A 13789-nucleotide genomic window follows, 5' to 3' on the forward strand; every position below is an offset into this window, starting at 1 on the left:
TTTTTATAACCTGAACCCATTGAAAATGGATAAAGAGGGTAAAATGTATTTGTGCAAATGTATGTAACAGGCAGAAGGAAGCATCTCTGACCCCATAAAGTATATATATTCTTGATCAGCATCAACAGCCGAGTCGGTCTAGCCATGTCCGTTTGCCTGTCCGTCTATCCGTATGTATGAACGCAAGGATCTGAACCTTATTCTACTACCACCAAATGCAGCTCCGCTAAGCACTTGTTTTTTGTAGCACTAATAAAATAAATTTTAACGAGAAAGAAGTGCTATCTTCGGCACACCGAAGATTTAATACCCTTGCAGACCCAACCTTTTCAAAATGCTTATAGTGCTTTGCCCGTATCTAAGAAGCACAGGGAAAATAGTTAATGCCGAGTATGGTTAAGATATCATGAAAAACAAAACAGGTTTCCGTACAACAACTTAATTTTCGACCGATCGTTTCTATGGCAGCTATATGATATAGTAGCCCGATGTGAATAAGATTTTGCATAAGTGGAGGGAGCATAGTAAAACTAATAAATGCCGAGTTTGGTCAAGATATCTTGAAAAACAAAAAAAAATTCCATACAACAGCATAATTTTCGACCGATCGTTCCTATGGCAGCTATATGATATAGTTGTCCGATCTTAATAGGATTTTGCATATATATGGGGAGCGTAGTAAAACTAATAAATACCGAGTTTGGTCAAGATATCTTGAAACACATAAAAATTTTCCATACAAAAACTTAATTTTCGACCGATTGTTCCTATGGCAGCTATATGATATAGTTGCCCGATCTGAATAGAATTTTGCATATATATGGGGAGCTTAGTAAAACTAATAAGTACCGAGTTTGGTGAAGATATCTTGAAAAACATAAAAATTTTCCATACAAAAACTTAATTTTCGACCGATCGTTCCTATGGCAGCTATATGATATAGTTGTCCGATCTTAATAGGATTTTGCATATATATGGGGAACATAGTAAAACTAATAAATAACTAATAATAAAGTTTAGTAAAGATAACTTTATAAACAAAAATGTTTTTCATACAAGAACCTACTTTTCGACCGATCGTTCCTATGGCAGCTATATGATATAGTGGTCCGATCCAGCTGGTTTTGACATATGAGCTGCGTGCAACAGAAAGAGGGACTTCTGCAAAGTTTCATAAAGATAGCTTTAAAACTGAGAGACTAGTTCGCATAGAAACAGACAGACGGACAGACGGACATGGCTATATCAACTCGGCTGTTGATACTGATCAAGAATATATATACTTTATGGGGTCGGAGATGTCTCCTTCTATGCGTTACACATTTCACGACAAAATTATTATACCCTCTGCAAGGGTATAAAAATGTAGTATTCCCTCTTCCAGTGTCGAACCCACAACCAACTTCAACCCACTGAACTACTTGCCATCGCCTCATTCGTCACAGCCATACCAAAAATCGAATTTAGGGAAAAGAACTAAACTTAAAAAGCAGCACATACACAGAGCAAAGCAAACAATTTTAATTCAATTTATAAAATTCAAAAATGTCTCACCTATTAATGTTTGTGTGCAATTTAGACTTTCTTTGTCTGTAGAAGATCATATTGTGCTGTAGAATATTCGTATATTCTCAGAAAATATCAGAATTGAAGTTGTTGCCTTGTTTAACGGGGTATGTGTATTTTTGTGTTTGACTGTATAGAAGGATGAGGGAATGTTTGTGACGGTAGCTCAGCGCTAGATTTAGGGAATCTCCAAGTCGTGCACTCCCGACTAGAGAATTCTTCCTTGTTTTACTATGATAAAATGGATTTTAGATCAGCAGAGTCTATATGGCATACAAACTAATGCAAACGATCTTTTTCTTTACCGTTGCAGAATTCACTACCATTATTGTTTGAATAATGTCGCATGAAAAAATAAGAACAGTAAAAAACGTATATGACAAATTATTATTAATGATATCCTTAGCACTCACAACTAGTTTGAGCGCATAGACTGGCATCAATAAATACAGCAATTAATCTTTGAACATAAGTTGTTAAAGGCTTTCAAGCCAGCAATTTGTTGTGAGGCTATGAGGCAACTTAGCAGCAACTGCTGAAGGAGGAGAAAGGACAGCACCAGGAGTGTGAGCGAATGGCCAAACACCAGCTTACACTGCCTGTAAAAAATAGATATCAGTTTACATCGTTAAACTAGCAAAGCCGAAAAATGCAAAAGGAGAACAATGTAATGGTCCGCCAAACTGTCAATTTTTTTGGTCCATATCGCTTGGACACCGGGCAAGGGTCAAACTGGTAAGTATCCAACAATAGTTTTAATTTATTTTTACCAATTTTAAAAATAAGCTTCTACCATTTGGTCAGGTCTCGTCAAGCTATGCGTACATTGTGTGATTGGAAAAAAGGTAGCCATTAAAATAATCAATCGTGAGAAACTTAGCGAATCAGTGCTCATGAAGGTAAGTATTGCAGTCCATCACACCACTTACCATGAAGATTCTTTTTATCAGATATCCGTTCTATATGACTTGACTATTTATACCATTATGCTTAGATTATTTTGACATTAGATGTCTAACGCATAGAAGCAGACATCTCCGACCTAATAAAGTATATTTACTTATTTATCTGGCTGTTTCTGTAATTTGTGAGCTAGATCATCTGAATCAGTTTTCTTTGTCGTCACACACAATAAGAAAGGCTTTGGCAACTTATAATATGTAGTTAAATTGCTTCTTAGTCAATTGCATTGGGTTGATCCGTAACATATTCAAGGTTCATCAACCTTTTCGATTGCATTCGTGCTTTATTTAGATTTACTTGATTCACTTACTACACAATCTAAATTCGACTCTTATATGTAGTGATATTGCTTCTTAGTCAATTTCATTGGGTTGACCCGTAACATATTGAAGGTTCATCAACCTTTTCGATTGCATTCGTGCTTTATTTAGATTTACTTGATTCACTTACTATACAATCTACATTCGACTCAAATTATTAAATAATTATTTAATTAAATAATAATTTAATCCCTAGAAACTGATAGAGGGGGTGATCTAGAGGCATTCGCAATAAAGCAATAGTTATTATACCCTTGCAGAGGGTATTATAATTTTGTCGTGAAATGTGTAACGCATAGAAGGAGAGATCTCCGACCCCATAAAGTATATATATTCTTGATCAGTATCAACAGCCGAGTTGATATAGCCATGTCCGTCTGTCCGTCTGTCTGTTTCTATGCGAACTAGTCTCTCAGTTTTAAAGCTATCTTTATGAAACTTTGCAGAAGTCCCTCTTTCTGTTGCACGCAGTTCATATGTCAAAACCAGCTGGATCGGACCACTATATCATATAGCTGCCATAGGATCGATCGGTCGAAAAGTAGGTTCTTGTATGAAAAACATTTTTGTTTATAAAGTTATCTTTACTAAACTTGGTATTTATTAGTTTTACTACGTTCCCCATATATATGCAAAATCCTATTAAGATCGGACAACTATATCATATAGCTGCCATAGGAACGATCGGTCGAAAATTAAGTTTTTGTATGGAAAATTTTTATGTTTTTCAAGATATCTTGACCAAACTCGGTATTTATTAGTTTTACTACGCTCCCCATATATATGCAAAATCCTATTAAGATCGGACAACTATATCATATAGCTGCCATAGGAAAGATCGGTCGAAAATTAAGTTTTTGTATGGAAAATTTTTATGTGTTTCAAGATATCTTGACCAAATTTGGCATTTATTTGTTTTACTATGCTCCCTCCACTTATGCAAAATCTTATTCACATCGGGCTACTATATCATATAGCTGCCATAGGAACGATCGGTCGAAAATTAAGTTGTTGTACGGAAACCTGTTTTGTTTTTCATGATATCTTAACCATACTCGGCATTAACTATTTTCCCTGTGCTTCTTAGATACGGGCAAAGCACTATAAGCATTTTGAAAAGGTTGGGTCTGCAAGGGTATTAAATCTTCGGTGTGCCGAAGATAGCACTTCTTTCTCGTTATAATTCAAGTCACAGTTTCGCGGCTTAGAATGCAATCTTAAAATTGTGCTGGGAACAATGATTTTGAGAAGATTCATGTGCGAAAGAGTTTCAACCTTGTGATTAATTTGGTTGTTGATCGCCACGTAGGGCTACTGCTATTTTTCGCTTTTTTGGTTTGGCTAACTTAGCTGATAGATCAAAATGCCAAAAACTCTGATTCAAGCAGGAACAGTTATCCAGAGAACCAGATAGAACTGGTGTTATCCTCAACATCGCATCCTCAGAAAACAATTCCAGCAGGGTAGACTTTCGTAGAGACATGCTGCTAGAGTGCAGTCTTCGACCATTATTGGGTATTTGCCACACGGTTATTAGCATTATCTAACATAAGCGTGCGCTGGGAATCAATTGGCACGCGGCTGGAAGTCCTTCAATAAATGCGTAACCGCGCATGGTGTGAAAAATTATGAACCCTACACATAATGAATTTCTTGCAACTTGCATTTTTTCACAATGTGGGATCTCCGAAGGCGATTGTGATAAAGTAACGCAACCACTTATCTGATGGCTTAAGGATTTGCAGAAAATACAAGGGCTAGGTTCATTTGCAGCGAAAAATCGTAATTTGCATTCTTCTTTTGGATATGTCAAGTTGACTGTTGCCAATAAGCCTATACAATAAATAAGGCCTTCTTCTTTGCAAGTAAGCCCCATGAGTGGTTGCTTTCATTCTGTTTTGCAAAGACAGAGTAAGACTGCTGAGAGTAATAGCCGAACGCTGTGCCAAGCCGTATCTCGCACAATGCAGAACGGCTAATATTCCGATTGGCGGCAAAGTGTCTTAGATGGCTGTATCCCTGTCGATGAGATGAGCACACATACGTATCAGTGGGAATGCCTAACAGGAATTGGTGTTCATTTGTCGAGAGGGGGAGAATGTAGACTATGCATATATATGTATGCAATTTTATACATATGTTTTACTAGTTACCTACTTGGATAAAATTCTGAACTATCTACCGTATGTTGTACAAAAAAGCTGATCAGCCGAATCCCTTACACAGCTTATTGTTTTTTGTTTTTTTTTTTACTTTAACTAGTAGCACTGCCGACGTGTTGTAGCTGTTATAAGTTATAAGCCACTGTTATTACTGGGGAGAGAAATGAAACTAAGTTCCATATTATATGCTATAATGTTTTCCCCATAAAGAAATATTCATTCAAAGGTAACTTAGCTTTGACTACCTTTGCCATAAATAAACTTTTGTAAATCGCTCCCCATTACTGATACAAAAGGTAGTTCAAAATACCAAAGTCATTCTCAATGTCTCTTAACGGTTAAAGATATTTCATAATTATGTAATTACTTATGAACTCTCACTCTTAGTTTTCTGATTGAAAAATGTTGGGTTTTAAGTTTTGTCTCTGTATATATAGAACGCTCTTGATTTGAATACTGATGCGACATCAGTTAATGCTGTTTTATTCAGTTGAGCCAAAAAAAAATGTAATAATCGATTTTCCAAAACCATAAAGCACAAATCTGCTGCAGGGTTAACATAGAAAAGTAGGCGTAGGCTTTGCTAGCTTTTTACTTGTTTTGCTATATTTCTCAAGTGGTTATTAGCTTCGGACTGAGGACAAGGCCTTTCATTAACCTAAACTAATTTACGTATAAGCATTACAATTCGCATTCCCTATCGTGTTTATTCAAGGTTGAACGGGAAATAGCCATTATGAAACTAATCGATCATCCGCACGTGCTTGGTCTGAGCGATGTATATGAAGACAAGAAATATTTGTATCTGATATTAGGGCATGTTTCTGGCGGTGAGCTTTTCGATTATCTCGTTAAAAAAGGTCGGCTTACGGCAAAGGAGGCGCGCAAGTTTTTTAGGCAAATCATATCCGCGCATGATTTCTGTCATTCACACTCCATATGGTAAGTACTAAATTACCGAGAAAAAAAATCGACTAATTTTTTTTTATTGTCACAACTGAACTTGAAGCCAGAGAATTTGCTGCAAGATGTAAAAATAACATTAAAATAGCGGACTTTGGTATGGCCTCACTTCAACCATGTTAGAAACCTCGTGCGGATCCCCACACTATGCCTGTCCAGAAGTCATACGGGTTTCGAAAAAGCAAAAATTTTTAAATTACTGCCATTGAACCCTTTTTGATGTTTCTAAGTGTAAATAATTTTGGATCGCGTTAGCAACATACCGATTTTATAACAAAGCGATTTTAATACTAAGGTGGCTCTGAAACTTTTTCAATCATCAATTCCAATAAAATGAGAAAATTATAACCACATAATTACTAAATTTAAATAATGAAGAAGATCTAGAAAGTAATGATATCTTCGCCACGTCGAAGATTTAATACCCTTCTAAACATATTCCTGTTTCAGATATGTGGGAATAAAAAGACACACAAATGGCGCATAAGGCAAAAGCGACCTTACAAGCTATTTAATAAATAACAAGTAAGAGGTTCTAGTCGGGAGCTCCCGACTAGGGGATACCCTGAACCGTCTTCTTCCAACACAAAATGCAGATCGCGCTACGCGCTCGTTTGCTTAAGTAGTTATAAAGAAAAATTAAAACACAAAAAAAAAAATTGTTTCCTTGGCAGGGTTCGAACTTGCAACTAACCGCAACTATATTGGTGGGCAGTCTAAATTGGTTTATTTATTTGACTTGTAGCTATGTGGTAAAAGCGGGGAGGTGATGGTAGCGATAAAATGAAAGATACTTGATATATACATATACACTGTTTGGGCTACAGCTAAACCACAAATAAAAGAGCGCATAAAAAAGAGCGAGTAACGAAAATGCATCTGTACATAGATCAGCCACATTGAGTAATGTCTTATCACTCAATGGATCACGCGCTATCACGGTTGAGTTGAGTTGAATTTAGTGGCTCTCTCAAGCGCTCCAGCTTTAAGTCCTGTTACTTTAAGTTATCTTACTTTCGTGTATTTTGTATTTCTAATGAGCTTTGAATTTGCTAGTTTAGTAACAGCTGTAGTAGGACAAATACATGCATGTACATACACATACAGATAGACAAATTCTCAAGGCCATTTAGGCAACAATCTCCCGTTTGTTTTAAGCGCTAACATTCCTCATGCACTCTAATTCTTGCAAGAAGAGCTCGACAAGTCGAATCACGCCTTGTCTCGCTTACACACACATAAACTTATTGTCAATTCTCCTTTAGTCTGTAAGCATAAAACGAACGCGAGTCAGTCGCGATCGAACAGTCGAATAAAGAAGACGTATCAAGATAAATCGTGTGTTTTACTTTGAAAGCGGCATTTGTCTTCTACAAATTCAGAAGTGGTCCAACCTAGCAAAAAATAGATTTGAACATTTTCACGGTCATCCAATTGAAAAATTGGCTATCTGGCTTAGGAGCACCGACGACAGGAAGCAAGGCGGAATTGATTGCTCGTCTAAACACATTCGCACCGAGTGTACGCGGCAGTGCCCCGGGTTTAGACGCTGACGATGTGGACATGCTGGAATCAGCTAGCTTGGGGAACAGACAGGCACGACCAAGGAGCAACAGCATAGATGTCGTGCAGCAGCAGAATATGGAAAGCAGCCAGATCGGAGCATTGACAACGCAGCAACAAGCAGAAGCCCAAAATAATTTACACATAGGCGAACTAATGGAAGTAATTAGGCAATTACAAAGCGAAGCCAATGCGAGCAAAATTGCGCTACAGCAAATTCAGCAGCAAAATGTAACGGCAAACGACAGCGGTGGCGACAGCGGCGGCGCCAGCAGCGAAAGCCAAAGCAGAGACAACGATAACGGCGTTGCCAACAACGAATGTCGAGACAGAGACGGAAGCGCTGGCATTGAAACAGCTGCAGAAACTCTACAAACTCGTGAAAGAGATAAAACTACATCAAATCGCGGATCAGCTGCAACAATCACAATCGCGAAAGAGGCGACGTTAGAATTCGATGGAAGCGGTAGCGCACGCATGTGGGTCAATCATATTAAAAACATTGCACAAATCTATGATTTAGACGACAATTACTTGCGCATGCTGTTTACGACAAAGCTGAAAGGAAAAGCGCAACACTGGTTGCATTCCAATTCAACGCGCATTCTGGAGCCAATAGGAACATTGAGCAACCAGCTGATCGCGGCTTTCGAAGAAAAAATTTCAAAATCAGACATGCGACGCAAGTTGGAACAACGCAAGTGGCAAATACACGAAAAATTTGCGATGTATTTTGAAGACAAGATGATGCTAGCCGATACCATCAATATGGACGAAGACGAACTCTTAGAACAAATCATCGAGGGAGTTCCCTCCGAGACGTTGCGCGACCAAGCCCGGATTCAATGTTTCGCTAATCCTGAGCAGATGCATCATGCGTTTGCCAACTTAGTTCTTCAAAGGCAAGAGCGGGTAACCCAGGGATTTCATGAATGCATGTGGTCTGAGCATAATTCTAGACACCCTAAGCTTGATTGAGGCTAAGGAAACCGAAGACATAAATGATGAAATACAGGAAGGGGGCAATAAATAGAAACTGTTAAGAGACCAGACTGTTAGTGAGCAACTGTTAAGAGACCAGACTGTTAGTGAGCAACTGTTAAGAGACCAGACTGTTAGTGAGCAACTGTTAAGAGACCAGACTGTTAGTGAGCAACTGTTAAGAGACCAGACTGTTAATGAGCAACTGTTAAGTGATCAAACTGCAGCTGTTAGTGAGCGACTGTTAGACGATCAGAAAATTATGAAGAAAACCATTCACAACGAAACGGGTTCTTTAAATATGTAATGACAACTTTAGAAGAAAAGCTAAGAACGACCATATTTTAGATGATGTTATGAAAGAGAATTTTGACAAAGGTATGTTTTGCATAAATGTAGTAGATGATCAATTTCCGGATTACAACTGTGGGCAAAATTAAAGCTATGGAATAAAATGTCGGATCATAAAAATGTTTGAGGAAACGTATATGCACGCAAAAAAGCCAAATGATTCAATCGTTAAATGTGAAATGAAAATATCCTTAGAAAACTATATATAGGAAAACGAACGACGGCAGGTTACGGTTTTGCGCGCCAACGGCCAAGGAAAACCAATTACAAGCACATTCTTATAATAAATCATATTCAAACAAAAAGGAACTGAGATCAGGGGATCTTAATCGCAGGATGGCCGAGTTGTAGTAGGACAAATACATGCATGTACATACACATACAGATAGACACATTCTCAAGGCCATTTAGGCAACAATCTCCCGTTTGTTTTAAGCGCTAACATTCCTCATGCACTCTAATTCTTGCAAGAAGAGCTCGACAAGTCGAATCACGCCTTGTCTCGCTTACGCACACATAAACTTATTGTCAATTCTCCTTTAGTCTGTAAGCATAAAACGAACGCGAGTCAGTCGCGATCGAACAGTCGAATAAAGAAGACGTATCAAGATAAATCGTGTGTTTTACTTTAAAAGCGGCATTTGTCTTCTACACAGCGGAATTTTAATTATACCCTGAACCCATTGAAAATGGGTAAAAAGGGAATAATGTATTTGTGCAAATGTAAAATGGCGAGCGCGTAGCGCGAGTTGCATTTGGTGTTGGAAGAAGAGGGTTCAGGGTATCCCCTAGTTGGGAGCTCCCGACTAGATCCTCTTACTTGTTATTTATTAATTAGCTTGTAAGATCGCAGAAGGAAGCATATCCGACCCCATAAAGTATATATATTCTTGATCATCGTCGACAGCCCCGTTTCCAAGTAATCGATAAAAATCGATATCGAAATCAATTTTTATGAGCAGTTTTGGTAAATAATAAAAGCGAGAGTCACCAAATATGACATGTAGCTTCTAGAATAGTATATATATATCAAGTATCTTTCATTTTATAGCTATCGCCACCTCCCCGCTACCACCGCAAAGCTATAAATCATGTTAGTAAACCAACTTGTTTTGCCTACTTATTTAAGCCACAATTAAATGCAATTGTCATTTTGAGAATACACGAATATTTTTAAGTATTATACAATAAGATCTACTACTGAATTTCATCAAGATCGATTAAGAAACGCAAAAGTTATATGCGCACGTGTGAGTATCAGCTAGCGCAAATCCCAAGAATTTATGTATACATGTACACACACACATTTATGCGCGTCTGCTTTGAATTCTATCAACAGCATTGCAATTGCGGTTGTATTGTTTTCTGTTCAACTATTTGAATTCGTGATTTTCTCATAGAGACTTAATTGTTGGAAAGTAGCACCATCAGTTACGAGTTCAGTTACAAGTAATGCGGTCAGTTGCGAGTTCGAGCCCTGCCAAGGGAACTTTCTTTTTTAAATATATTTTTATTACTATTTAAGTAAACGAGCGCGTAACGCGAGCTGCATTTGATGTCGGAATAAAAGGGTTCAGGGTATCCCCTGTCGGGAGATCCTGACTAGAACCTCTCACTTGTTTTTCATTAGATTAATTATTTTAATATTTAGGTTAAGTTCAATAAAGGTTGAAGTCTTTTAAAATGAACAACCCCGTTCGTAAACTGGGACTCGTTTTCTAATCTCAAAATTCGCAACAATCGTGCAAAAACCTCAAAAGCCGCCTCGGTTGGTAACCACGCCGCAGGCCGCATCATATCTACGGGCATATGTTGGGACTCCAACATATTTTTGGTGCCTCCTGTGAGGAATGATTCTTGGCGATTGGACTGAGGAGTATGGGATAGGACATTGGATTCTGATTGCTGAAGGCAGTGCAACTTAATTGAAAGGGTAAGTGCAATTTGACACTATCGTGTTAGGTTAGGAGATCAGAATGGCCGAAAACCTCACGTATTTAACTTTTGAGCAAACTGGACTGTTAACCTCGTTGGAGAAATCACTGAAAAAATACAAGGCTGATGAAGCGGTACATACGGAAACCCAGCTTAAAGCCAGGCTCGTATCGCTGGTAGAAATTAACGCAGAATTTAAACGCAACCATCAGCAGCTTGTGATGATATAGAGCACTTGACTTTGATAGAATCGAAATACCCATGCTGGTGAATTTATATGACAATAAACGAGTATTGTTTTTACATTACATGGTTGTTTTTGATCATCAATTAGCAGTTCAACATGCACACGCCGAGTGTCTAAGGAGGTTTGTGCAGACCTGCCGCTCATGTGGGAATTCGTTTGAGAATGCTGGTGTTGATATAAAGCAGCAATCTCAAGTTTTGGTATATTATATGCAATTAAGCAATTAAGAGTAGATTTTGAACGTTCATTAGCGTCGTCGCCAGATCTACCGACATTTGAAGAGCTTTGTGTTTACCTCGAGTCCCAATATGGAACGATGATTACGCCATCGTCGGGAAGTTGCGAGAAATCGCAGCCATTAGATAGCCGCAGGAATAAAAAGCAAAGCGTAAATGGCTTACGTGCAAGCCAAAGAGTCGCAAAAGCTTCATTTATTACTCGACAAGCGGACATATGCATCGTATGCGGCAAGGCTGAGCTCCCCATTGGACCTTGCAATGTAATCAAGAAATGTGTTCGTCAGAAGGCAATTGTATTGAAACATCGATTATGTTTTAAATGTCTTGAAGGAATGATCTGCTGCATGTGGCAGCTCGCGAAATTGTGCAAGGTGGGCCGAGCGGCACCATACTCTAATCCACTTGGATAAAACGCGTGGTCAAATGAATGCGCCTAGAAACGGAGCCCCAAGGAAGACGGATACAAATGCACAGCAAGTATCTACAAATTTAATCAACGGAAAGAATGAAGTCGTACATTTTACAAGACAGGTCTTCTTACCAACAGCAATGGAGCTTATTGAGTCGAAAGATGACTACCCCTTGAAGTGTCAAGCTTTCTTGGACCAGGGTGTCCAAGCATCGTTCATTTCAACTACGACTGACAAGGAAAAGGGTATACATAAAAATCAACGGCATAGCGAATGAAAGAATTACCGAAGCGTCTACAGGAATTGAGTTGAAATTTAGATCTCTATATGATTCACAGGTAAAGCATAAGATATTCATATGTCCTACACAATGGGAGTTAAAGAATGCCTGACAGAAGAATGTCTACCACGAAGTGGCCACATCAGAAGGATTTCCGTTTAGCCGATCCTAATTATTTTATTCCACAAGGTGTCGACATTTTGCTCGGGAGCGATATTTATGATGAGCTGATGTTAGGTGATGCATACCGAGGACCAACCGGTTCCCCTCTAGTACAAAATACGCATTTGGTACGTATTGAGTCTGGAAAGATCAACGAACGTGCGTCGTTGGGGTCATCGCACACAGTGAAGGAACACACTCATAATGCAAATGAGGATCTCAACAATGTTTTACGCAAGTTTTGGGAATTAGAGCTATTCGACAATGAGTGTCCACATCTCTCACTGGAGGAGAGGTGGTGCAAGGACTCCTTTGTCAATTCACATTATCGCTTATCTTCGGGAAAATATCTTGTACGTTTACCCTTTTTGTCCAATCTGGATCAAAATATGGTGATTGGTTCGTCATATCGAAGCGCATTGAAGCGGTTAGATTATCTGGACAAGCGCCTGCGTGCAGACCCCAAGTTGAAAAATGCATATTGTCACACCAATTATGAGTATGTGGAGCTGGGCCAAATTGAACGGGTTACGCCTAGGGTTTAGAACATCAAGCAATCATCATCTCAAGGAGGAGTTCAACATTGTTATTTACCGCATCGCCCAGTTATAAAGGAAGCATCTGATGATGACTACGAAGATCCGAGTTGTGTTCGACGGATCGAGCAAGACAAGCAATGGGAAGTCATTGCATGACATTTTATCAATTGGCCCCAAATTATACTTGCAGCTGCCTGGAGTTATTCTTAATTGGCCAGGTCTAAGGTTCGTGTATATGGCTGTTGTAGAGAAAATGTACAGGTGGTCAATATTCCAAGGGATGATGCCCAGTATCAGCGCATATTATGGAAATCCGATAAGAACGATCACATCAAACTACTTCAACACCCTATTTAGCTCTGCGAGCCATGCAACAATTAGCTGCGGACAAAAAGGCGACATTTCCATTGGCAGTGGATGTGGTGAAACATCGGATGTATGTTGATGACAATTTTTCTGGAGCGGATAGTGTTGCAGAGGCGGAAGCTATCCAGACTCAAGTCATTGGTATGCTACGCAGTGGCACATTTGAGTTGAGAAAGTGAGCAAGCAATTGCCCAAAATTGTTAGAAGGGATACCAATCGAATTTCGAGAAACGAAGGGATTGCTGCACCTTGATGGCGAGGACACAATTCGTACGCTGGGTATACACTGGAGCCCCGTGGAGGATGAATTTCGATTTAATTTAAATTTTGAACTATCAGCAGGCTTACCTACGAAGCGATCCATTCTGTCAACAGCTGCGAGGTTATTCAATCCTATGGGATGGCTGAGTCCGATTGTTGTAACCGGGAAAATACTGATGTATGGAGGATAAGATTGGCTGGGATGACATTGTGCCAGCAGCCATTAGAAGAGAATGGCAGAAGTTTTTAACGGAGTTGCCCAATATTTCAGACATACGCATACCACGATATATAACATGGGTATTATATAACGCAGCAGAACTACACATCTTTTGAGATGCATCTGCGCAAGCCTATGAAGCGGTTGCATATTTACGTGTTCTAACCGAGGATGACGCATTTCATACAGAGTTGCTGCTGTCAAAATGTAAGGTCTCGCCTGTTAAGCCACAATTAACCATAACCAGAGCTGAGTTGTCTG

General features: G+C 39.0%; 2 protein-coding genes across 2 annotated transcripts; both read left to right on the forward strand.

Moving 5' to 3' along the window:
• The first annotated feature begins 1981 nt into the window (after nt 1-1981).
• On the forward strand, nt 1982-7251 carry LOC135427807 (serine/threonine-protein kinase BRSK2-like). The gene is made up of 4 exons (XM_064681411.1): nt 1982-2301; nt 2371-2465; nt 5727-5953; nt 6021-7251. The coding sequence occupies exons 2-4, from the start codon at nt 2460-2462 to the stop codon at nt 6043-6045; spliced, it is 258 nt and encodes an 85-aa protein (XP_064537481.1). The 5' UTR covers nt 1982-2301; nt 2371-2459; the 3' UTR covers nt 6046-7251.
• A 4848-nt stretch (nt 7252-12099) lies between these two features.
• Nucleotides 12100-12687, forward strand: LOC135427805 (uncharacterized). The gene has a single exon (XM_064681408.1). The coding sequence runs from the start codon at nt 12100-12102 to the stop codon at nt 12685-12687; it is 588 nt and encodes a 195-aa protein (XP_064537478.1).
• Nucleotides 12688-13789: the final 1102 nt, after the last annotated feature.

The sequence above is a fragment of the Drosophila montana genome, unplaced genomic scaffold (genome assembly GCF_035044405.1).
Source record: "Drosophila montana isolate Dmon_TW-CO22-7 unplaced genomic scaffold, ASM3504440v1 contig_2349_1, whole genome shotgun sequence".
Taxonomy (NCBI): Eukaryota; Metazoa; Arthropoda; class Insecta; order Diptera; family Drosophilidae; genus Drosophila; species Drosophila montana.